This window comes from Manihot esculenta, chromosome 14 (assembly GCF_001659605.2).
Source record: "Manihot esculenta cultivar AM560-2 chromosome 14, M.esculenta_v8, whole genome shotgun sequence".
In the NCBI taxonomy this organism is placed as follows: domain Eukaryota; kingdom Viridiplantae; phylum Streptophyta; class Magnoliopsida; order Malpighiales; family Euphorbiaceae; genus Manihot; species Manihot esculenta.
In genome coordinates, this window is record NC_035174.2 from 13,490,640 (window position 1) to 13,515,633 (window position 24,994).

A 24,994-nucleotide genomic window follows, 5' to 3' on the forward strand; every position below is an offset into this window, starting at 1 on the left:
ACAATGTTAATTATAATGAATAGTTTAGAAAGGATAGAAAAGTACAATTTGTAGCAATTCTTACTCAATCTACATTTGAACAGGGTAAAGAATGTTATAAACAATGCAATTAGATACTAACACTATAAAAACGAGAATCCTCCTAATAAGTCTACTGGAGTCTCAAACCCAGATCCACCGAAATGCATCCCTCTAGAAGAAAGTTGAGACTTACAACAAAGAACAATAAAAGAATAAAAAAACAAATAATAAAAACCTCATAAAACCATCCTGACAAGGGAGAACTAGGAGATAGAAACATAAAACAAACAAGCAAATACAAAAGATAAAGCAAATAAATAAACTCTTCTCTGCTTAAAGGCAAAGAAAGCAAATCACAAACACCCAAAAAAATCAAGCGAAAAAGAGTGTCAAACTCCCAACAAAGCCATTATGAATTTGTGTTGACGAAACAATTGGTCACCCCTTGGCCTTTCTTTTTCCCTGTCTTTTCTCTCTCTTTCCTTTTTTTTTTTTTTTGCTACTACTTTCTTTTTTTTATTATCAATAAAGGCACCTATAACTATTTGTCATTTATTCTCTTATCTTACTGACATTTTGAATTGCATAGTGTATATATTTTGCACTAATATTTATTTATTATATCATTCAAATAAATTTAATAGATAAAAGAAGTTCTCATAATATATTTTCTGCTTCCTAATTTACAAACTTGACTTTACTATTAGCTAGATACATCAGATGGACCATGTGCTAATGCACTAAATAGTCAAGTTGCGCATGTATTTGATGTCCAATTCAGAAAATTCAATTTGATATTTTCTATAAATGCCTCAAAGTTAATTTTAAAATTTTTTTAATTATTACTTAACCTCATTGATAAGGAAAGGCTAAGAAAAAACAATTGCAATTATATGAGTCTAATTTTTCAATCACGAATTATGTACGAAGATAGATATTTTTTTTTTTATTTTAAATACATTTACCTTCAATGCATAATCAATGACTAAAATACCGGTGCTTATGTGAGCACGTATTTTTCTTAATCTCTCTTATAGATTATTTGAGTTGCTTATGTTTTTGAATTTATTATTATTATTAATAAATTCATTAGAAAATATTTATTTAATTAAAATTATTTAATTTTAAATTTATCATCTTAAATTTAGAATTTATTATAGATGTAAATGAGTTAAACTGCTTAATATAAATTATTACTTGAGAAAAATTCAGTTTGATTTAACTTATTTTTTAAACAATAATAATATTAATTTACTAATTAATTTATTAATTTTAAAAAATAAATTAAAATATTTTTAAATTTTTAAAATGTCTATTGCTAATTAGTAAATATTTCTAAAAATTGAAACATCAATTAATGAGTTTTTATTAATTTCCCTTAGCATATAAACTAAACACTAAAATATTTAATAGTTAAAACTAATGAAATGACTAATTAATAGATTTTTTAATATTTAAAAATATTTTAATATATTTTTTAAAATTAATAAATTAATTAATAATTTTTATAATATAGAAATTCTAGAAAAAATATTAATTTAAATTTTTAAAAAATTCTGAATTATCTATTTAATAAAATAATTTTTATTTATAAAATTTTTAATTAATTTTTATAGTATAGAGAAATTTATTAAATAATTTTTCAATTTTAAAAAATGTATTAAAATATTGATATTTTAAAAAATTTAATAGTTAGCCTTTATGTTAATTTTATTATTAAATATTTTATTATTTAATTTTATAATTTTAAAAAATTTTATTAATTAATTTTTTTCATATTAAAAATATTTTTTATTTTTTATAACATTCGACCGTTAAAATTAATTGATAGAATAATTAATAAATTTTTTAAAAAACAAAAAATATTTTAATATAGTTTTTAAAATTAATTCACTAATTATTAAATAAAATAAATAGTACTTTTTTTAATTAAATTCAATCAATAAAATAATTAAACTTATCTATTAAAATAATATATTAATATAATTATAAAGATATTTAAATAATATAAGTATATACAAAATCCTCGGAGATTTTTTTTAACGTCTCAAAAGGATTTGGACCACATGACAACGTTATCCAGCACATGGCCCAGTTGGACTTTGCTGATAAAAGCAACAAATTAAGTCCATATAACGAACGCTAAGAAAGGACCACGATCTCCGACACAAATAAAAGGGGGGTTTTTTTTTTTTTATGTTTGTCACGTGAAAATTAATATATATATATATATCTTCTAATTTAAAAATAATAATAATAATGCAATATATATTTTTATCTTTTTTATTTGAAAATTGTGTATTTTTTAAGACTCAAACTAAAATTATTTATTTTTTAAAAAAATTAAGAAATATAAATATTAATTTTAATATAGTTAATATTTGTATTAGGGATATAAACGAACCAAATCGAGTCGAGTTTTGAAAAGTTCAAACTTGATTCGCTAAAATCTTTTCGAGTTCGAACCGAATTCGAGTCGAGTATTAAGAATCTCAAACTTGGCTCGTTTAGCAAACGAGTTTAGACGAGCGAGCTTGTATCGAGCTGAGACGAACTTTTATCAAGTTTAGTCTCGAATAGTTTCAGAGTAATTCAATTTATTTATATGTATAATGAGTTTTATTTTAAAATTAATAAATTTAAAATTAAAATAATTTTAATTAAATAAATATATTTACAAATTAGCTCGTAAATTTATAAAGATAAGCTTTTTGAATCTTAATAATCTAAATATATACAAATATAAGAGTATAACTAAACTATATAAAGCTGAATTTTAGAAAATTTAGGTTTAGCTCATGAAAATATATGTAAGGTTTGAGTTTATTTCTTTTATAATAATAATTTCAGTTTATTTAAGGAGACTGTTCACGAGTCTATTCGCGAGCCTGCTCATAAACTCGGCTGTTCATGAGTTTTAATGAACCGAATACTATGGAACTCAAATTTAACTCGTTTACCAAACGAGCCTAAAAATTAAGTTCGAATTTAGCTCGTTTAGAAATCGAGTCGAATTCGGTAGAGTTTTTATCGAATTGAATTTCGAGTATTGGTTTATTTAAACTCCTAATTTATATATAGTCCATTTTTTAGATAATTAATAAAAAAACTAATAGAAATAAAGAAATATCACCAATATAAAAACTGAACTGTTAACTTTCAAAAATAACAAGATATATATTTTTAATTTTGATAGCATTTCTTTCCAGTATTAATTAAATAGATTTTTATTACTCTTCAATAAAATTTTTGTATATTTTAACTATTTATTTATTTATTTATTTTAAAGTTTATTTAAATATATTTTTAAAAATTGAGTTCCCATAATTTATTTTTTGAAAAGACAATATTTCCTACATTTAGCCATTTTAATAATAAAAACATCTACAACCTCTTTCTTATTAAACATATGATCAACTATGCAACAATTACTTGAAAACACTTGGCTTTCTTGATTCCATCGTTGAATATATCTAATAACCATTTTTATAATTAATAGTTAATTATTCACTGATATTTAATAGTAGTTAGTTGCAAATAGCTAATTCTAACTATTATATTTTAAATTTTTATTAAATTATTTAAAATATACATATAAAAAGATGTTTTGTAATTTTATTGATTTTTACTTTAAATTTAATTTGTCAAATTAGTATTTGTGTTATTAAGTTTTGTAATTTTATTAATTTTTACTTTAAATTTAATTTGTTAAATTAGTATTTGTGTTACTACGTCGTTAATAAAAAAAAATTCTAAATACTATTAAAAATATTAATACAAAAATTATATTATGAAATTTTAATTTAATACAAATTAAGTTATAAATTCTACAATAAAATTATTAAATTATAGTTGATGATCTGTGATCTAAAAAGAAATAGGATTTTGTGTCTGAAAAAGTTTAGTCTAAAGGTCACGCTCCCCTCTTTTATTTTTTTTTTAAACCGCCATCATGCTACAGTGCCATTTATTTTTGTCACGTAAAACTGTACATACGGGCATACCTATTTGTCCATTCTCGTCAAACAGTTATTTAATTTTCCTTCGGCATCCGTGCTAATAGGATCGCAGCATAACTGAACCTGTTTTTCTACTCTCCGTCACATCAAACGAGCTAGACTCCCTTCTGAAATGTCTGACCCCTCAATCAGCACAGCCTACTTTAGTCGCAGATTAGACGGTGTATTGATACATCAGCTTGCTCAAAGAATTCTAATGGTTTTAGACTTATTTCTTTCTTCAGAAATCGATCTCAACCTGTGTGTCAGAGGTCCAACGATCATCAATAGTATATTAATTTTGTAACGACCCCAAAATGGACCGTCACCGGCGCTAGGATTCAGGTCAGCTTAAGGCCGCCAGAACCCGTAGCAAGCCTGCTATACTCTCTGTGTACCCGTAAATCTCATACATGATCAAACATAATCTGTGAAAATAAGAACTCTTGTCTCTGTACCAGGGCTTAACCTGTGCATGCACTATCTCAGTACCCTGGACTCTGTACCCCTGACTAGAGCTTGCTCTAGATGGGTTGTATCATACCTGTTAAGCCTGGTGTTTCACATACTCTGTAAAAACATATACATATACAGATCATGTACACAACAAAAGATTCACAACACAAACCACTAAGTCAAGCACTTATCTAACTGAGTATATAACAAGCACAACTCTTTAATATTACATGTCCACTCTAAGCTATTACAAGTCTTTTCTCTTTTCCTGGATTCTTCTGCACTTCCCCTGTACACTGTACACTGAACCTGCAAGACTGGGGTTAAGGGAGTGGGATGAGCTCTATAGCCCAGTGAGTAGAACAATAAAACAATTCATTAAACTTTGATCTGATGGAATGCATCATAACACAGACAATCCACATCACGGGTACACCTGTCACCACATAGTCCCAGTAAACCATGCCAGGCCGTAGACTGGGGTCCTGGTCTTCCTGTACCATATATGTATATGTGTATATAACACCTGTACTTACCATTTGCCAGTATAGACCATTTGCCTATACCCGCCAGGCCGTAGAATGGGGTCCTGGACTTCCTATACCCGCCAGGCCGTAGAATGGGGTCCTGGACTTCCTATACCCGCCAGGCCGTAGAATGGGGTCCTGGACTTCCTGTCTGGAACCACTGGATCATTCAGCATTTACCCACACCAACAATAAAGCTATGCAATGCACCATCTTTTTGGATTCTAATGCAAGCAACCTATTGCATAAATATGATGCATGAAATATGCTAAAAGCTTTAATGTCTCAATGAAAATGAGTATCAGTTTAGTTCCACTCACCTCTGGCTCTGGACTGACTCTGCAGGTTCTGTACACTCTGGAGCAGTACTCACTGCTTCTCTCTCTGGTGCCTCTGGTCTGTATAAGCACATAAAGACTCAATATGAGGGACCAAACTATCGTAAGACTACCTCTATTAACCTCCCCAAGAATCCCCTTAACCTCACTCTAAAACTCAAGCAAAGCATGCAAAAGAAAAGCTGGACAGGACACTTTCGGCGGCAGGTTCGGCGGCCGAAAGTCCTCTCCAAAGACGAAACTCATGCACCTTCGGCGGCCGATTCTTTTCTTTCGGCGGCCGAACCCTTTCGGGGGCAAGTTTCGGGGGCCAAAACATACTCCAGAGACGAAAGTCTCTAACCTTCGGCGGCACCTTCGGCGGCCGAACCCCCTAAACAGAGCCGAACATGCAAAACTCTCGGGGGCAAGCTGTGGCAGCCAAAGCCACCATGCAAGAGGTTCGGCGGCCGAATGAACCTTCGGCTGCCGAACCTGAGTTCATCCAGAACTCAGCCCCGACGGCAAACAAGCTCCTCCATCCCTTCAACCTCTCAAAAACATGCACACTTTAACTCCTCAACACACATATACTCATGTATATGTACAAAGGGGTCCAAAACTACCTAAACACCCCAACAAACACATCAAAGAGAACACAAATCATGCGTACATGCATAAACCATCAAAAACACCCTTTTTTCCCTAAGCATGCATCTCTACCCAACAAAACCTCTGTAATACATAAAAACATGTTCAAGATCTTCACTTACCTCCTGTACACTAGAAGATGAACGATCTGAATAAAGAGAAATGGATCAACTCCTCGTCAAAGGCATAAAACCTCAAAACTAAGCTTTTTGCTCAAACCTTCAACAACTTTTGAAAACCAACAAAATAAAGCAACTCTGCAGGAGCTGTACCATATGGGAGACGTAGCCAAACTTCTGGACAGGGTGTGGAACTAACACCTGTCCAAAATGCTGACTAAGCAAGGCACAAGAGCTGGCTGGCCAACTCAGCTTCGGCAGCCGAATCGCATGCAAAACCATGCAACATTCGGGGGCTGAATCTGACCTTCGGAAGCCGAACATTGGGCACTTTCGGCGGCCGAACTTACCTTCGGCGGCCGAACTTGGCAAAAGTCTCCCTAGACTTTTCTCTTCAAAACACATATCCGTTCAACTTGAACACCTTAAACCAAAATATAACATGTAAGAAAACATAATGCCTACCTTCCTATCGAAGTCCAACACCCCAGATTCCACCAAACGACAGGAATTCCGGTGTCGGATTCTAGCCGGGTATTACATTCTCCCCCCTTAAGAACATTCGTCCTCGGATGTTCCTAAAACAACCAAAAACACAACAAAGAGGAGGAAACTAACCTCAAAACAGATGTGGATACTGCTGGAGTATAGACTCCCGCGTCTCCCAGGTGCACTCTTCTATATTATGGTGGTTCCACAAAACTTTCACCATCGGGATCTCCTTGTTCCTTAGCTGTCTGATCTGAGTTTCTAGAATCCGCACTGGCTGTTCTATATAGGTGAGATCTGGAAGAATCTCCACCTCAGGCTCACTCAGAACCTGATTCGGATCTGACACAAACTGCCGTAGCATAGAAACATGAAATACCGGGTGAATCCTCTCCATAGAAGTGGGTAAATCCAGCTTATATGATACATTTCCGATCCTCTGTAAAACCTCAAAGGGTCCAATGTACCGTGGAGCTAACTTACCCTTCTTCCCAAAACGAACCACTCCTTTCATTGGAGACACTTTCAGCAATACCCAATCTCCCTCCTGAAACTCTAACAGTTTCCTGCGAATGTCTGCATAACTTTTCTGCCTACTCTGTGCTATTCTGATCCTCTCTCTGATCACGGGCACTGTTCTACTGGTAATCTCGACCAACTCTGGCCCTGCAAGAGCTTTCTCTCCTACCTCTTCCTAGCAAACAGGTGATCTGCACTTCCTCCCATATAACGCCTCATAAGGAGCCATCCCTATGCTAGCATGATGACTGTTATTGTAGGCAAACTCCACCAAGGGTAGATGCTGCCTCCAAGAACCGCCAAAGTCTAACACACACATTCTGAGCATATCCTCTATGGTCTGGATGGTCCTCTCTGACTGCCCATCAGTCTGTGGGTGGAAAGCAGTACTAAACTCTAATCTTGTGCCCATTGCACTCTGCAAACTTCGCCAAAATCTGGAGGTGAACTGAGGTCCTCTGTCTGAAACTATAGACACTGGGACTCCATGCAATCTCACTATCTCATCCAGATATACCTGTGCCAACTTATCCACAAAATAGTTACTCCTAACTGGAATGAAATGAGCAGATTTCGTGAGTCTGTCCACAATCACCCATATAGAGTCTATCCTGTTGGACGCTGCTGGTAAGCCCACTACAAAATCCATAGCTATGTTCTCCCATTTCCATTCTGGAATCGGCAGTGGGTTAAGCATTCCAGCTGGCTTCTGATGTTCTAATTTTACCCGCTGGCAAATCTCACAAGCTGTCACGAACTGCGCCACTTCCTTCTTCATGGCTGGCCACCAATACACTTTTCTCAAATCCCGATACATTTTGGTGGCTCCTGGATGAATACTATATCTCGCCTTATGAGCTTCTCTCATAATGTCCTCCTTCAGACCGCTACTATCTGGTACACAAAGTCGACTCCCGAAACGAAGGATCCCTTTATTATCAATTCTGAACTCTGCAGTGTTGCCTGACTGAACAGTCCTGGCAATTTTCATCAAGACAGGGTCCTCATGCTGTCTCTGAACTATCTGCTCCAGAAACACTGGTGTCACTCTCATCTGTGCAATCAACACACCTGTACCAGATAACTCTAGTTGTAACCCCTCCTCAATGAGCTGATAAAGCTCCATCACTACTGGTCTCCGCTCTGCTGCTATATGAGATAAACTACCTAGTGACTTCCGGCTTAGGGCGTCTGCCACAACATTCGCCTTACCCGGATGATACTGGATCTTACAATCATAATCACTAAGCAATTCGACCCATCTTCTCTGCCTTAAGTTCAGTTCTCTCTGGCTCAAGATGTACTGTAAACTCTTGTGATCAGTAAAGATCTCGCATTTAACCCTATAGAGGTAATGCCGCCACATCTTAAGTGCAAAGATAACTGCTACCATCTCTAAGTCGTGGGTGGGGTAATTCAACTCGTGCTTCTTTAACTGTCTGGAAGTATAAGCAATCACCCTATCTCTCTGCATCAAAACACAACCCAATCCCACTCGAGATGCATCACAAAACACTGTGAAATCCTCATCACTAACAGGCAGAGCTAGCACTGGTGTTGTCGTCAATCTCCTCTTGAGCTCCTCAAAGCTCTCTTCACACTGGTCTGACCAGATAAACTTCTGGTTCTTCTGAGTCAGTTTGGTCATAGGAGCTGCTATCTTTGAGAAGTCCTGTACAAACCTCCTGTAGTAACCTGCCAGTCCCAGAAAGCTTTTAATCTCCGTCACTGTAGTGGGTCTGGGCCAGTTCGCTACAGCCTCTATCTTCTTGGGGTCTACCTCAATCCCTTCTGCTGATACTACATGTCCCAAGAAGGAAATGCTCCTTAACCAAAACTCACACTTCGAGAACTTGGCATATAACCCATGCTCTCTTAATGTCTGCAGAACGATCCTCAGATGTTGGGCATGCTCCTCTGCATCTCTGGAATACACTAAGATGTCATCAATAAAGACAATCACAAAGTGATCCAGATACTCGCTGAAAACTCTGTTCATGAGATCCATGAATGCTGCAGGGGCGTTAGTCAACCCGAACGGCATCACTAAGAACTCATAATGCCCATATCTGGTTCTGAAAGCTGTTTTAGGCACATCTGCCTCTCTGACTCTCAACTGATGATATCCGGATCTCAGATCTATTTTAGAGAAACAACCTGCTCCAGCTAGCTGGTCAAATAGATCATCAATCCTAGGCAGAGGATATCTATTCTTGGTAGTGACCTTGTTTAACTGTCTGTAGTCAATGCAAAGTCTGAGGGATCCATCCTTCTTCCTGACAAAAAGCATTGGAGCACCCCAAGGTGAGGTACTAGGGCGGATGAAACCCTTATCTACCAAGTCCTGCAACTGTTCTTTCAACTCTTTTAACTCAGCTGGCGCCATCATGTAGGGAGGCATAGAGATAGGTCTGGTACCAGGCAACAGTTCAATTTCAAACTCTATCTCCCTACCAGGTGGTAGTCTTGACAAGTCGTCTGGAAACACATCTGGAAACTCTCGAACGACTGGTAGCGAAGCTGGTTCCCTAACCGGACTGTCTAGCTCTCTCACATGAGCTAGAAACCCTTGACAACCCCGCCTAAGCAAACGACGAGCCTGAAGGGCTGAAATCAGACCTCTGGGTGTACCTCTCCTATCTCCTCTAAAGACACACTCTGACCCATCCTGGTCTCTGAGACTAACTACCTTGTCTCTACAGTCCAAAGTAGCACCATATGTAGATAACCAATCCATCCCTAGAATGACGTCAAAATCTGTCAAATCTAGAACCACAAGGTCAGCTGGAAGGTATCTACCCGCTATGAACACTGGACTGAAACGACAGACTGCCACTGCCACTGATGGGTTGCATTTGGGTCCACTGACCCAGAGAGGATACTCTAACTCAGAATTGATCAAACCCAATCTCTCTATGGCTCTCGAAGCAATAAAGGAATGAGAAGCACCGGGGTCCATCAAAGCATACACATCTGAACACCCAATGATGAGATTACCTGACACCACTGTGTTTGATGTATTTGCCTCCTCCTGAGTCATAGTGAAAATCCGTGCTGGGGCTACAAGATTTCCACCTCGGGAACCTGCTGCTGAAGTAGAGGCTGCCCCTCTCCCTCTACCTCTGCCACTACTCTGAGGCATGGCTGGAGCCACTGGCTGCCCTACTGGCTGTGCTACACTGCCTGAACTCATCTGCTGGGAAGGTGCCACAAAAGTCACCTGAGGACACTCTCGAGCAAAATGCCCTACCTGTCCACATCTAAAACAGGCTGAAGATCCCAACTGACAAGCTCCTCTGTGTGGTCTCCCACATCTCCTACATGCTGGAATAGCTGTGCCAGAGCTTGAGCCACTACCCATTCCCAGACCAGACTTGACTTTACTCCAGAACCGACTCTTTGTTCCTTTTGTCTTATCCCATCTTTTGCTACCTGAGGTGCCTGAACTGGGGGCCTTAGAACCCGAAGCCTGTGCCTGAGACTGTTTTTGAATCTTGGCACTAGCTTCCATCTTTCTAGCTGCATCCACAATAGAGTGGAAACTCTCCTTTTCTGCTGGAAGGATCAAAGAAGAATACCTGGGATGAAGTCTCATGGTATATCTTCTAGCTTTCTTCTGATCAGTATCATAGGCCTGACCCACGTACTGAAGCAAATCTAGGAACTTATCTGTAAACTCATCAACCGTCATCTCATCTGTTTGTCTCAACTGCTCAAACTCTATTATCTTCATCTCCCTGGAGCTATCAGGAAAAGCCCATCCTGCAAATTCATTAGCGAACTCTCCCCACGACATACTGTTCATCCTAGGCTCTATATAGTTCCTGAACCATTCCCGAGCCTTCCTACACTTTAGTGTAAACCCTGCCATCTCAATGGCTCTACTACCATCCGCACCCAACTCATTAGTAATCATTTTCACACATCTCAGATACTCAAATGGATCATCTCCTGTATGAAACTTAGGAGCATCCAATTTAAGGTACTCAGTCATCTGCACCTTACTCCCAGATGCACTAGGTGGAGGTATTTGTGCAACAGGGACTATTGGTTCTGTTTGTGGTGGTGGAGGTACTAGTTCATTTATTTCTAGGTGTGCTGCACTTGGATGGATAGGGGAGGGTGGATACATAGGATATGGTGGATATGATGGGTGATAGTAAGGATATGGCATATATGGCATAGATGTAGGATATGGGTCAAATCGAGAGTACTCCGACATACCTTCCATCGGATACTCTGGATCCTGGGAAACAGCTGGATAATCAAAACCTGAGGCCTGAACACCTCCCAGAGATTCTCCCATACCTTCATCCATAGACGGATCAGTCTCCATGGCCTCCCTCTCTTCCTCTGAGCTACCTCCTCTAACTATCCCTCTTCTGCTCTCGTCTACAGACCTTCTAGGGTCTATTGACATGCCTTCCCTGCTCGATCTCTGAGACCTTGCCCTCGGCAATGCAGGAGGACGAGCAGCGAATCCCTCACTATCTGATGGGACTCCAGTCAATCGAGCTGATCGACGAGTTCCTCGCATCTTAACTCTGGAAAACAACACATACAATAGCATATCAGCACATAAACATATATGTCAAAGATAACACACATGCATATGCATTTCATAGCATCAAATAGACAGGACTCCACATCCTATCCCAATGGACATGATTCCCTATTGTGCTTGACCAACTGTATTTTCTATGAGCCCGACACTCTCTCTATAGGTCCGATCATGTGAACCTAGGGCTCTGATACCAATATGTAATGACCCCAAAATGGACCGTCACCGGCGCTAGGATTCAGGTCAGCTTAAGGCCGCCAGAACCCGTAGCAAGCCTGCTATACTCTCTGTGTACCCGTAAATCTCATACATGATCAAACATAATCTGTGAAAATAAGAACTCTTGTCTCTGTACCAGGGCTTAACCTGTGCATGCACTATCTCAGTACCCTGGACTCTGTACCCCTGACTAGAGCTTGCTCTAGATGGGTTGTATCATACCTGTTAAGCCTGGTGTTTCACATACTCTGTAAAAACATATACATATACAGATCATGTACACAACAAAAGATTCACAACACAAACCACTAAGTCAAGCACTTATCTAACTGAGTATATAACAAGCACAGCTCTTTAATATTACATGTCCACTCTAAGCTATTACAAGTCTTTTCTCTTTTCCTGGATTCTTCTGCACTTCCCCTGTACACTGTACACTGAACCTGCAAGACTGGGGTTAAGGGAGTGGGATGAGCTCTATAGCCCAGTGAGTAGAACAATAAAACAATTCATTAAACTTTGATCTGATGGAATGCATCATAACACAGACAATCCACATCACGGGTACACCTGTCACCACATAGTCCCAGTAAACCATGCCAGGCCGTAGACTGGGGTCCTGGTCTTCCTGTACCATATATGTATATGTGTATATAACACCTGTACTTACCATTTGCCAGTATAGACCATTTGCCTATACCCGCCAGGCCGTAGAATGGGGTCCTGGACTTCCTGTCTGGAACCACTGGATCATTCAGCATTTACCCACACCAACAATAAAGCTATGCAATGCACCATCTTTGTGGATTCTAATGCAAGCAACCTATTGCATAAATATGATGCATGAAATATGCTAAAAGCTTTAATGTCTCAATGAAAACGAGTATCAGTTTAGTTCCACTCACCTCTGGCTCTAGACTGACTCTGCAGGTTCTGTACACTCTGAAGCAGTACTCACTGCTTCTCTCTCTGGTGCCTCTGGTCTGTATAAGCACATAAAGACTCAATATGAGGGACCAAACTATCGTAAGACTACCTCTATTAACCTCCCCAAGAATCCCCTTAACCTCACTCTAAAACTCAAGCAAAGCATGCAAAAGAAAAGCTGGACAGGACACTTTCGGCGGCAGGTTCGGCGGCCGAAAGTCCTCTCCAGAGACGAAACTCATGCACCTTCGGCGGCCGAATCTTTTCTTTCGGCGGCCGAACCCTTTCGGGGGCAAGTTTCGGGGGCCAAAACATACTCCAGAGACGAAAGTCTCTAACCTTTGGCTGCACCTTCGGCTGCCGAACCCCCTAAATAAAGCCGAACATGCAAAACTCTCGGGGGCAAGCTGTGGCAGCCAAAGCCACCATGCAAGAGGTTCGGCGGCCGAATGAACCTTCGGCTGCCAAACCTGAGTTCATCCAGAACTCAGCCCCGATGGCAAACAAGCTCCTCCATCCCTTCAACCTCTCAAAAACATGCACACTTTAACTCCTCAACACACATATACTCATGTATATGTACAAAGGGGTCCAAAACTACCTAAACACCCCAACAAACACATCAAAGAGAACACAAATCATGCGTACATGCATAAACCATCAAAAACACCCTTTTTTCCCTAAGCATGCATCTCTACCCAACAAAACCTCTGTAATACATAAAAACATGTTCAAGATCTTCATCACTTACCTCCTGTACACTAGAAGATGAACGATCTGAATAAAGAGAAATGGATCAACTCCTCGTCAAAGGCATAAAACCTCAAAACTAAGCTTTTTGCTCAAACCTTCAACAACTTTTGAAAACCAACAAAATAAAGCAACTCTGCAGGAGCTGTACCATATGGGAGACGTAGCCAAACTTCTGGATAGGGTGTGGAACTAACACCTGTCCAAAATGCTGACTAAGCAAGGCACAAGAGCTGGCTGGCCAACTCAGCTTCGGCAGCCGAATCGCATGCAAAACCATGCAACATTCGGGGGCCGAATCTGACCTTCGGAAGCCGAACATTGGGCACTTTCGGCGGCCGAACTTACCTTCGGCAGCCGAACTTGGCAAAAGTCTCCCTAGACTTTTCTCTTCAAAACACATATCCGTTCAACTTGAACACCTTAAACCAAAATATAACATGTAAGAAAACATAATGCCTACCTTCCTATCGAAGTCCAACACCCCGGATTCCACCAGACGACAGGAATTCCGGTGCCGGATTCTAGCCGGGTACTACAAATTTCTTTCTCCAAAACTCGATCTCAACGTGTGTGTCAGAGGTCCAACGATCATTAATAGTGTATTTTTTATATTTTTACTTTATAATTAATAATTATATTTTAATTGATATATAATGTTTTTTAATTATATTAAAAAATTATTATTTGCGAATGGTATAATAGCATATATATTATTTTGATGTAAAATTAAATTACGGAAACCACACATAATAATTTTTTATATTTTTTTCAATTATTTTCTACTATTACTTAATTAATGTGAATCAAAAATTGAAAGAAAAAAACCTAAATTTGAAAAATGACTGAAAATATTTGATAATACTCTTCACCAACACATTGTCCCTGTAAGCAAACACTCTATAACACTATCACACACACACATTCTACGCATAAGAAACAAAACAAAACGACCGCCTAATTATAGCAAGCGTCTGCAGATGCTTCAATGCTACCACAAGCTAGCCCATGAAGAAACCAACGAAAACACAGTAACCAAGAACAGAACCAATCACATGGAAGGAAGATATTTGAGTTCGGCTTGAAAAAGATCTGGATCGACCACCTCGTGGAGTAAAGCGAGCCCTTCTTCTGATGTGGATCCCAAGTTTCCTAGTATGAAATGCACCAACTTCATTGTCTGCCACTGTTAATTGTCCACCCCTGTAAGGATAATAATGGGCAATGGCTTTGTGGGATTGATCGACGACGAGGCCTTCAGCAGCCGACCATGGAAGAGATTGAGACAAGAAGATGTGGCTAATGACTAGGAAAGAGAATATGCATCTGATATGATCAGCCATGTCCGCCAGCAGAAGTGATAGTGAGGGTGAAGGAAAGTGTGTAACACGTATTAATAAGCGGTGGTAGTTGAGGTGGACGTAAATATAAATAGAATAATTAGGTCGGTTATGGAAGTTAGTAATTATTTAGTGGAGTGTTAGATGCTTTGTCCGCATATGACAGGATATGATAGTTAAATAGAAAATGCTTATATATAAATAGTAATTCATGGTATCAGGTAAATAATTATAATTTTTAAATATTATTTTAATACAAATTGGGTTATTAATTTTAAAATTAAATGTGAAAAATCACGTATTTAATTTTTTTATTATATTTTTTTGAATTAATTAATAATTAAAATTTTTTTATTATATTCTAAAGATTATCACCATTTACTAACACTAAAACATCAAAAATTAACATACAAGGAAATATTTAATACTCATTAATATAAATTGAATAAGTGGGTTGATATGATTTTTTTTTTTTTTTTTTTTGGAATGTGATATTAAAAGTTTGTTAAGAAGGCTGCGTTGAAAGTAAAATAAAAGGTGGCGACAGCAGCCTGGGATTCTTCGATCCATACTGTAGGGTTCGCTTTCGGCAATAAAGTGTTGTAACAAACAAGGATGTCTCACTAGTTTATTCCTGTATTCCCCTAAAAAAGATAAATCTTATTATTTCAAAAAGAATAAAAGAAAATTTCTGCTGCCTTTTCAAAATCCAGTATTGGAATCAATGCACATGCATAGAAGATTTGGAAAAGAAGATTGCGTTTAATTAAAAAAGAACTTGAATACACACAAGTCCAAGTTTCTTTGTTTCGTGGAATATGGTCTATATATATGAAAGTATCTTCGAAAGAAATTATATTGAAATATTATAATGAATTTTTTAATAATTAGATGCAATTTAAAAAAAAAAAAAAGAAAAGTTATTAATAATAGGCTTTAAATGAATAAAGCTACTCCGTGAGATATTTTATACATTGATTTGGTTTGATTATTCATTTAAAATAATAAATTTATATCTTATTTTTAAGATTCATTAAATGAGATAAATTTTTAAATTTACATATATTTATCTCGCTAATATTCGATAGTTGATTTATTTATAGTTTTGTAAGTTATTCATAAATATATTTTTTATTTTATAATCGAATATATTCGTATAAAAATTATTTAATTTTCATCATATTATTTTAAAATTAAAATTTATTAAATATATTAATTGAGTTGCTTTTAAAATATTTAAAATTAATTTTAATAAAAATTCAATTTATTTTTACTCATATATTTTTACAAATTCAATTTAAACCTTAAATTTAAAATGAGTTAAATTCTTATTTAATTCAAAAATAGAAATTTTGACGAGTTAATTCACTTGATATATTTACGCTCTTCATTAATAATAAAATATAATTTTCTATTAAAAATTAATTTTTTTTTTCTTAAAAAATATTTTTTTATTAACTAATTTCCTGATTCCCCAAACGCAAAATGTGACAAGTATTTTGCTAAAAAAAAATTTTATGTACGATGATGGAATTGGCTAATTAAAAAATTCAAGTTGAATTATGAGACAACACCTTGTTCAGAGGACCGAATAAAATAGAATAGTTTTTTGTAAGCGAGATTAATTGCTTTAGAAAAAAAAGAGCCTCTAAGTTGGAAAAAATAAAAAAATAATTTACGTAGACGGTAAGAATAACAGTAAAAATAAATATTTTTTATTTTATAACATAAAACACTTCAACTTCTATTTAAATAATATAAAAACTCATTTGATCATACTATTATTGTTATGCAGCACTAGTTAAATTAAACTGAAGATCATTAGCGGCAACGACTTAATCCTCTTTAATTTCATCTGGCCAGCAAGAAACCAGCGTTCAAGTACTCCATAAAACAAATTCTAGCTCTCATGAAAGCTAATAAAAGCTGTTCAAAATCAAAAACAGCCAACATAAGAAATTCCATACCCAAATGCAATGTTCTTTTTACTACCACGAAGGCAAAAAATTTAGGATTTTATGAGCTTGGCAGTTTAAACAATAAACTAAATTACTCGAGTCAACAAAATGAACAATTTCAAAACTAATCAAATACAAAACAACTAGATCCCTTAAAAGGACCTCTCTTCTCAAGCAATTAGGCACATAATTAGCCATGCTCGAGAACAAAATCCATGGCATTATGGTTTTAATTTCTTTGCTAAATAACACACAGCTATGACTTTTTGGGAAAAATATATGACAAAAAGAAAAAAAGATGACCTGTTCTTGCCAGCTCCATCACGTAGTGCAAGTTGATTGCCTCGAAAGGCTTTGGACAGGGCATTATGATGCAAAAAGAAAGCATGAAGGTTCAAGTGGGCATGGATGCTCAAGTTTCGTGCAATAGAATGCTATGCTTGCTAAAACAAACTCTTGCACACCTCAATATCAGATGACTGGGAATCTAAAAGAACTTGTGCATTTGGACTACAACTAATAATCCTCATTGCTGCATCAAATACAGCTTTCTGATACCTATCATCTTCCATCTTCTTAAGGACCTCTGCCACAACTTTAAAATCCAATCCCCCTGCCAAAACTAGTTTCCCAATAACCTCACCAAAGTTGTTAGGCGCTTTTGGCAGATCAATGCCAATATCATCCAACAGAGAACCATAGAGCAAACATCCAGTGCCTATGTCTCTAGCTGTAAGAACCTTCTTGGCCAACAAATATTCCAAAAGCTTCGCTACTAGTTCGACACAAGGTGGGTTTTCTTCTAAGGCAAGGGAAATGGCTTCCTTTACAACTTCAGGATGGTAAGATGGAGACTTCAGTTCCTCAACACACTGCAACGCTTCATCCAGAAGCCGTGCATTGAAATATTCCTTCAAAAGTGACACAGTTTTCCTCCCAAGTTCCTCAGGATTTAAGCTTGCAGCTGAACCTGCTGGTTTATCAACAACGGGAGGCACATAGGGAGCAGGAGAAGGTTTACTAACTACAGGGACTTGAGCAGGAAGCTCATTACCCAAACCAAAACTGTGAGGGCGAGGGGAAGGACCAGTACTTCCCTGCAAGAGGGCACTGCTCTTTCCACCTATAAAGCCACCACTACCCTGAGGTAACAGCCTAGTGTTAAGAGATGCCGACTTACTGTACATTGGTGATTGGACACGTCCTGAAGGCTGCATCGAGCGGTTCCTGGGTACCTCCCAATTATCATTATCAATTCCAGGCATCCCAGGCATCCTCCTCGTTCCAGGCATACCAGGCATCATACCCCCTGCTCCAGGCCGGTTAATGAGAAAGCCCCCAGGGCCAGCATTCCCTGGAGCAGCAGAAACAACAGCTCGATTATTTCTAATACTTGAAGCAGCACCTGGACGCAATCCAAGATTTTTCTCAGCCTCAGAATGTATCTCAGTGATGGTTTTGGCTTTGACCTGTCACAATATAGGTATAATTATTTAAAAAGGTGTCACATCTAACTGCCAAATGAAAACTGATAGCACGAGAGCCCACCTCTTCACGTCTAGGAATCCAATTATTTGCCCGCAGGTCAAGAACATCACGAATCATGAACCTTAGTCGTGGAGCCAGCTGAGGGTTTGATGACAATTCCTTCAGCCGAAGGAAGTATATATCATTTATACGTTGCGACTTAGTATTCTCATCAAGCTGCTTCCCAATGGTGTTAAAGAACTGACATATGGCCTCAACATTTTCTTCGGCGGGACAAATTTTGGTATCAGGCCCCAAAAGCTCCTGTTCAAATAGTGACCAACAATGAGCAATCCCAAAACAAAAAAGAATTACAGAAAAGGATAAACGAACAAGGTGTATGATCTATTGCCAATCTAGCTACAAGAGAGCCTTCAATTTTAACCTTAACAATATGATGAACAATCTTCTCAGGAACCATCTTCTGCTTCAGAAGTTCCCCAATTAAACGGATATTTCCAAGGGTCCGAAGCTTGGCCAATCTTTCCTTATCCCTGCGTTCAAGCTCGTGTTCTGGAGCTGTCATCTGCCTAACTTCCTCCCTCAACTTATCAGCACCCTCAAATGCTTCCTGGCAGTTATTCAGGAGAACTCGCTTGAATGTGATTTCTTTCCCACCTGGCTCTTCAGATGGAAATGGGGGCAGCTTTTCATTTAGGTCAGAGCACAGCTGAGCATACATGGGACAAAATGTAGGCTCCAGAACAGCCTTCTCAAATATAAGCTGTATCACACCCTGCATGACAAGTTCCCCGTGAGCTCATCTGTTAATTGCAAATACATCTAAAAGAATAAAGAACAAAAAGAGACAATTAACCTTTAGGATATCGGCAGATGTAATGCCAGAGTCAATTAGTTGACCCTTGAGAAGATCAAACTTCTCAGGGGTTAGCTTGTTCAATATACTGCACAAAAAAGAGAGATGATTTTCAGCACATTATTACTTTGTAAAATTCATCCTGTATTAGCTCTTGCAAACTCCGCAATGTTACAAAATATGAAATCCATGAGACTAACTTACAGTAATGTATTTAAAAAAAAAAGAAGGAATTAAATAACATAAAGGTTGTTTTCTAGCATATCCATAAGGACCAAACCAACCCATTTAGTACTTCGTATGCAGAGAAAAATAATAAAAGACAGATGCCCTCAAAAGATAAAAAGAGGAGATAAATAACACAATCCAGTGACCAATTCCATCCTTCTGGGTTGCTTTGTTGCTGTCTGTACTTGTTACTGATCAATAGGCGTATGGTTCTTATTGTTCAGCACGAATACTAGGACTATGGATATCTGCTTCATTATTCAGTATAAATACAGTACTAGGAATATGAGCTGTCTGCTCTATTTTTTGCCACCACTTTCAAAAGAGAGATTAATTGCTGAGAGACAAAAATCCTATTCAAAGTTCTTGGCTAACATTTTATGAGAACCTTGCATAGGAACTTTGCACATTCAGTCGTTAGATCTTAAACAAACTTTACTGTTTAAGGGATATCTAGATTCAGGATCATTTAGCTTTTAGCAGATAGTATACAGGAATTCAATATTTAAAGGATCAATAAAACCCTATTAAGATTACCAACATGTCTGCTCTAAGATTACCAACATGTCCACACTTCCTGTAGACAAATGCACATATTCATGCAGATGTGTAAAAATGCAGAAAGTCAAACTTCTGTAATAAATTACCCTTTTACAGTCTTTAAGACACGTTCCTTCTCAGAAAGATTCCCCCTTCTAGCTGACCATGGCACCTCAGCCTTAACCAAAGCTGGAGCAGGACCCCCCTGGTTTTCAAAATAAAATAAAGGTTTTGAAACTAAAGCCGGTCCATATGCCCATAAAGACAGAAGTTCGCACAAAATTACTATTAATGGTAATGATGGTCCTGGCAACACCGATAGGCAATAACAATTGCCATGACACTTGAGACATGCATTAAAATTGAAGTACCATTACCAATAAAGTAAGCAAATATCAATCAATGAGAACAGGGTTATCTTCAATCTAATTATTAATTAGATCAGAAACAAATTTTGAACAAGTCAAACAAGAAGTCTTGTTACCTTCTGGCTTCTGCTCATGAACACTTGAATATCTTTTTAGGCCAAAAACAACATTATTTGGAAAAGGATATCACATAAAAAGGCTGCAATATATCCATATTTAATTTCTCATCCTAAAACATCTCATAATAATTTCCACATCATAGCAATATGCTGAATTGTTAGAGCCCATTAACCTTGTATTTCAATATGCCATACAACTAATTTCAACAATGTCAATCTTACAACTGTAGCAAACTTAAAGAACAATACAAGTGAAAAGTAACATAGAAGGGTGCTCCTTATTTAACAAATTCTCATCCTTAAATTGCAGAGTTTTTATCATTGAATTATGCTCTTTATTTAACAAATCATTACAATCCATTTGAGCCAAAATTTTATTGTATCAAGAAAATACACACAAACATATATACCAATGTGTGTGTGTGTGTGTGTGTGTGTGTGTGTCAAAATTTTCTTGTATCAAGAAAATACACACAAACATATATACCAATGTGTGTGTGTGTGTGTGTGTGTGTGTGTGTGTGTGTCAAAATTTTCTTGTATCAAGAAAATACACACAAACATACATATATACCAATGTGTGTGTGTGTGCTGTCCTCTAGATGCAAAACTAATAGTTTCAACTTTCTAAACGCAACAAATGAACAAGAGATTAATTACCAATTGATTGGAAGAGATTTGTGCTCTTGCAAACTGGGAGTTGAGTTGGTCCTGACGATTGAATTGATTTGCATCTGCCTGTCTGGACTCATATCGCCCACCCAAGTCTGTTTTTTCTCGAAGAGAATCCCAGGACCTCTCCTCTCCAGATGCAGAAAATTGTCCAGAACGACCACGCCAATCACGATTGTCTGGCTCTGAATAACGACTCTGAGGCTGATGTGGTGGCTGGATAGAGCAAAAGAAATCTTAAGCGTACAACTCAAATGCAATAAAAAAGTTTGTCAATCATATTTGGTCATTTTGATTGCCAGGAGTCAATGAACCATTAGTAAACATCTGGTACAAGCAAAGATGTTTAGGGACCTTTTAGCATTTTGTTTGAGCTTCTGCCAGCACCAGAAATAATAAAGGCAAACAAGGAACAAGTCCATAAGGAAAAGGGAAACTAATTCTCAACTGTATTATATTCTATGGTTCAGTAGAATTAGATTTATTTTAAAGAAAAATATAAGCGCAATGAAACTAGGATTAAGAAACCCTAATCTAATTAGGAATACTAAATAAGAAACTTCCTAAATAATTATAATGACATTAACGAAATTCCTAACTAAAACTCTAAGCTTTCTGTACTGCATCAAGCATTACCTTAAATATATTTGTTATAGACCATTAAGAATTGGTTTTGCATTAAAATTGACAGGTTTTAATCAGTAGAACAAAAAAACAGCTAAACAGATTTCTCAAACTTTTTACAGCATCTAACTGTCTGGAAAGCAAGTTGGTACCAAAACAATTCCAACATGCACTTGGAAGATGACTAGAATCTAGATCACTTATCAAATTTTTTAACTATTTTCAAGCCAGCATCTACACATTCTTAATAAAAGGACAAAATAACCATACAAATCAAACAAATCAAGATAAGAGTAGGAACTCACATTTATTTCTCCACGACTCCAGCTTTGATCTTCACCAAAAAGCTCAGCTTCAATTTCTCGTTTGATTTTTAAGATCTCATCAGAGATCACAACAGCCTTTAAGAAATTAATGGCCACAGCATACAGTGAGGAAATGCACAAACCACAAAAATAATAGCTGACATGAATACATGCTACACATCCAATCACCAAGATAAACATCTGAAGAGATAGTCTATAAGCTATATCTTAAAATTAATTTTAAAAGATTGCAAAAGCTCGAATTTTAAGCAGGAAAGGCGGGGAATTCATAACAAAGGAAACAGACAATCTTCCAATTAATTTATCATCTTTTGATGATGCATCCACAATTTCAATCAACATACAAGAGATCTAAAAGAAAAAGTTTCCACCCAGGAAGTCGATATCACCCAGCTTAATAACAATATATGCATAAAATTAAAAAAATATTACCTCTCTAAGTGACAACAGCTGGTCTCTCGTGTATCGCACTCGGTCATGAACCTCAAATCGCGAGTCTCCAGTCTAACAACAAAACATAGGGTAGGGAAAGTCAGGAAATTTTAACAATATATACAAAGTTAAATAGGCAAGAAACAAAAAAAGAAAATGAACAAACTCCAATGCAGTAACAACTGAATTAAACAGCAGGACCACAGGGCTTGTATCCTAGAATGCACAATTGCAAGAGATACCATAATAATACACTCAAAACATGATACAATGCAAGAAAGTTCAAGGACATGAATATCATTACCAATTACCAAGTCAACGGGAGTTGCACAGCTTCTAAGCACACTCAAATGCAAGGTTAAATTCAAATTGTCAATATGTTAATCAGTCTGGACTTAAAACAATGGCATTAATATAACTGCTAGATATACTTGTCAAGAGCACCCTTTGAAACTTTTAGAAAAATACTTTTCTTTTTTAAGAATAGCAAAATAGAGCTATATCCTCAAACTTGACCAAGGGCTACCACCTAATGAAGCAACTGCTAAACATCAAACTTCACTAACATGTTGGCAGGATACACCTCTCTCCTTCTATATCAACATCCAACTACATTTGTAATACATAATCCATATGTCTAAATGGCAGTAGGTCTTATGGGCAACATGAAACTCACTGCATGCCCATCTAAAGCCTACATATTGCTGTCGGTCCATATTTACAGCAAGTCCACATATCAAGTGGCCCACCAAGAATTAGGACGCTTGACTAATTATGAATAGCAATGCTAGCCCTTTCAAATTTCTTATTCTTAATGGGGGAAAAATCCCAATTTGGAATAAAATAAAAACTACCAGAGCAATTGTAAGTAACAGAAACGCAACAAAATTGTAAAACTTGCATAACTTAATATGTCCCTTTTTTTTCCAATACCCATCTCAAGCACTAGCTTTCGAGAGAAAATATTACATTAATTTCAAAAGCGCAAACTCCAACCAGACATATTGAGAAAAAAAAGGTCCGTAATTGTTACTTTTTGGATTATTGCAATTACTGAAGCATCTGTACGAATGAATCGATCATTGCCACAACATAAATCAAATAAAACAAAGCTCATACATGTGATAAAATCAACAAGGAAATCAATCCCAGATCCAATACATTCCCAAACCTAATTTACAACAAAAACCCAGAATCCACTCCAAAATCCCTTGCATACAATAAAAAAAAAAAAAAGCATATCTATGTGTTCCACAACGTCCAGATCCAAAAATATAACAAAAAAAGAAAAATAAACAACCTTTAGAAGAGCACTGCCATGAGGACGCAAGAGAGGGAGATCACCAAAAGCGATAGAAGAAGAAATAGTAGAAGAGGAGGAGGAGGAATTAGAAGAGGAAGAATCCAAGCGTGGATTGAAGAGTCTGCTTCCTCGACCACCACCAGGTCTCAAGCTCAACACCGTCTGATCACCTTGCTGCATACCTCGATCTTTCACTCCCAGATAAAATCTCCACCGTCCAATCAAACACAAAGCCTAGATTCAGCTACAATAACACCGGCTGAATCAAGATAGATTCCTATATATATAGAATTAGATATTAAAGAAAATAACAATAATAATAATAATTAATATTTCCAAAGAGAGAAAATAATTGATTTATGAAGAAATAGAAAGAAAGAAGGAAGAGATTGGTGGAGAAAATGTTGATTTTCTCTCTCTTCTGCGGAGAACAGAGAAGAGAAGAGAAAGAGAGAGGGTGCGAATCCAGGGATATACAAACCCTACTTTAGGTGAGTGTTTCTGGCTTTTTTTAATATTTTTTTATTTTTTTAAGCAAATAAAAAAATTTAAAAAAAAAATTATTTTTAACATAAGAGATTTTTCCGTTTGAAAAAATAATTATCTAATTCTTTTATATTAATAAAATTAATTATTTTCTATAAAAAATAACTATTTAATTCTTTTATTAAAAAAATCAGTAATTTCTATTTCTTTTATTATATTTATCCTATCATTTAATTGAAATTAAATATTTTATTAGTGAATTTCTTTAATAATGTGATATTAAATTCGTTATAATTCATTAAATATGTTTGATTTTATATATAAAATAAAAATATAGTATAATTTTATTCTCCTGAAAATAAATTAATAATAAATACTCATATTTAATGAGTGATTTTATGCTATATATTTACTAATATTTATTTAATATGGCTATTTATTTTTCTATTTAAGATGCAAGATTATTAATAAATATATTTAAAATTTTGGTGGAAGTGATAAAAGCATAAGAATATGTCCCCTTCCTTGCTTCAAATAATTATAAATATTCGGTCCATAACTTCTACGGTATTTTCCTCCTAAAATCAATATTACAGTCACTTATACCGTTATGATTATACAATAAACAATTCAACATCAAATTCAATAAGAATATGTACTTACCTTTTAATTTTTTATTTTTTTTTTATAATATTCTTTT

General features: G+C 36.3%; 1 protein-coding gene and 1 non-coding gene across 2 annotated transcripts; both read right to left on the bottom strand.

Moving 5' to 3' along the window:
- Positions 1 to 16,861: 16,861 nt before the first annotated feature.
- LOC110631150 (eukaryotic translation initiation factor) lies at positions 16,862 to 24,287 on the bottom strand. Its single transcript, XM_021778880.1, has 9 exons — positions 23,806 to 24,287; positions 22,506 to 22,577; positions 22,053 to 22,148; positions 21,112 to 21,339; positions 20,072 to 20,169; positions 19,197 to 19,284; positions 18,765 to 19,115; positions 18,401 to 18,643; positions 16,862 to 18,321 (listed from the first exon to the last, which is right to left on the bottom strand). Exons 1-9 carry the CDS (start codon positions 23,986 to 23,988, stop codon positions 17,296 to 17,298), a joined length of 2,385 nt encoding a protein of 794 aa, XP_021634572.1. The 5' UTR covers positions 23,989 to 24,287; the 3' UTR covers positions 16,862 to 17,295.
- Positions 23,145 to 23,247, bottom strand: LOC122721848. The gene has a single exon (XR_006348633.1). It is a non-coding gene; the product is annotated as a small nucleolar RNA snoR103 (small nucleolar RNA).
- Positions 24,288 to 24,994: the final 707 nt, after the last annotated feature.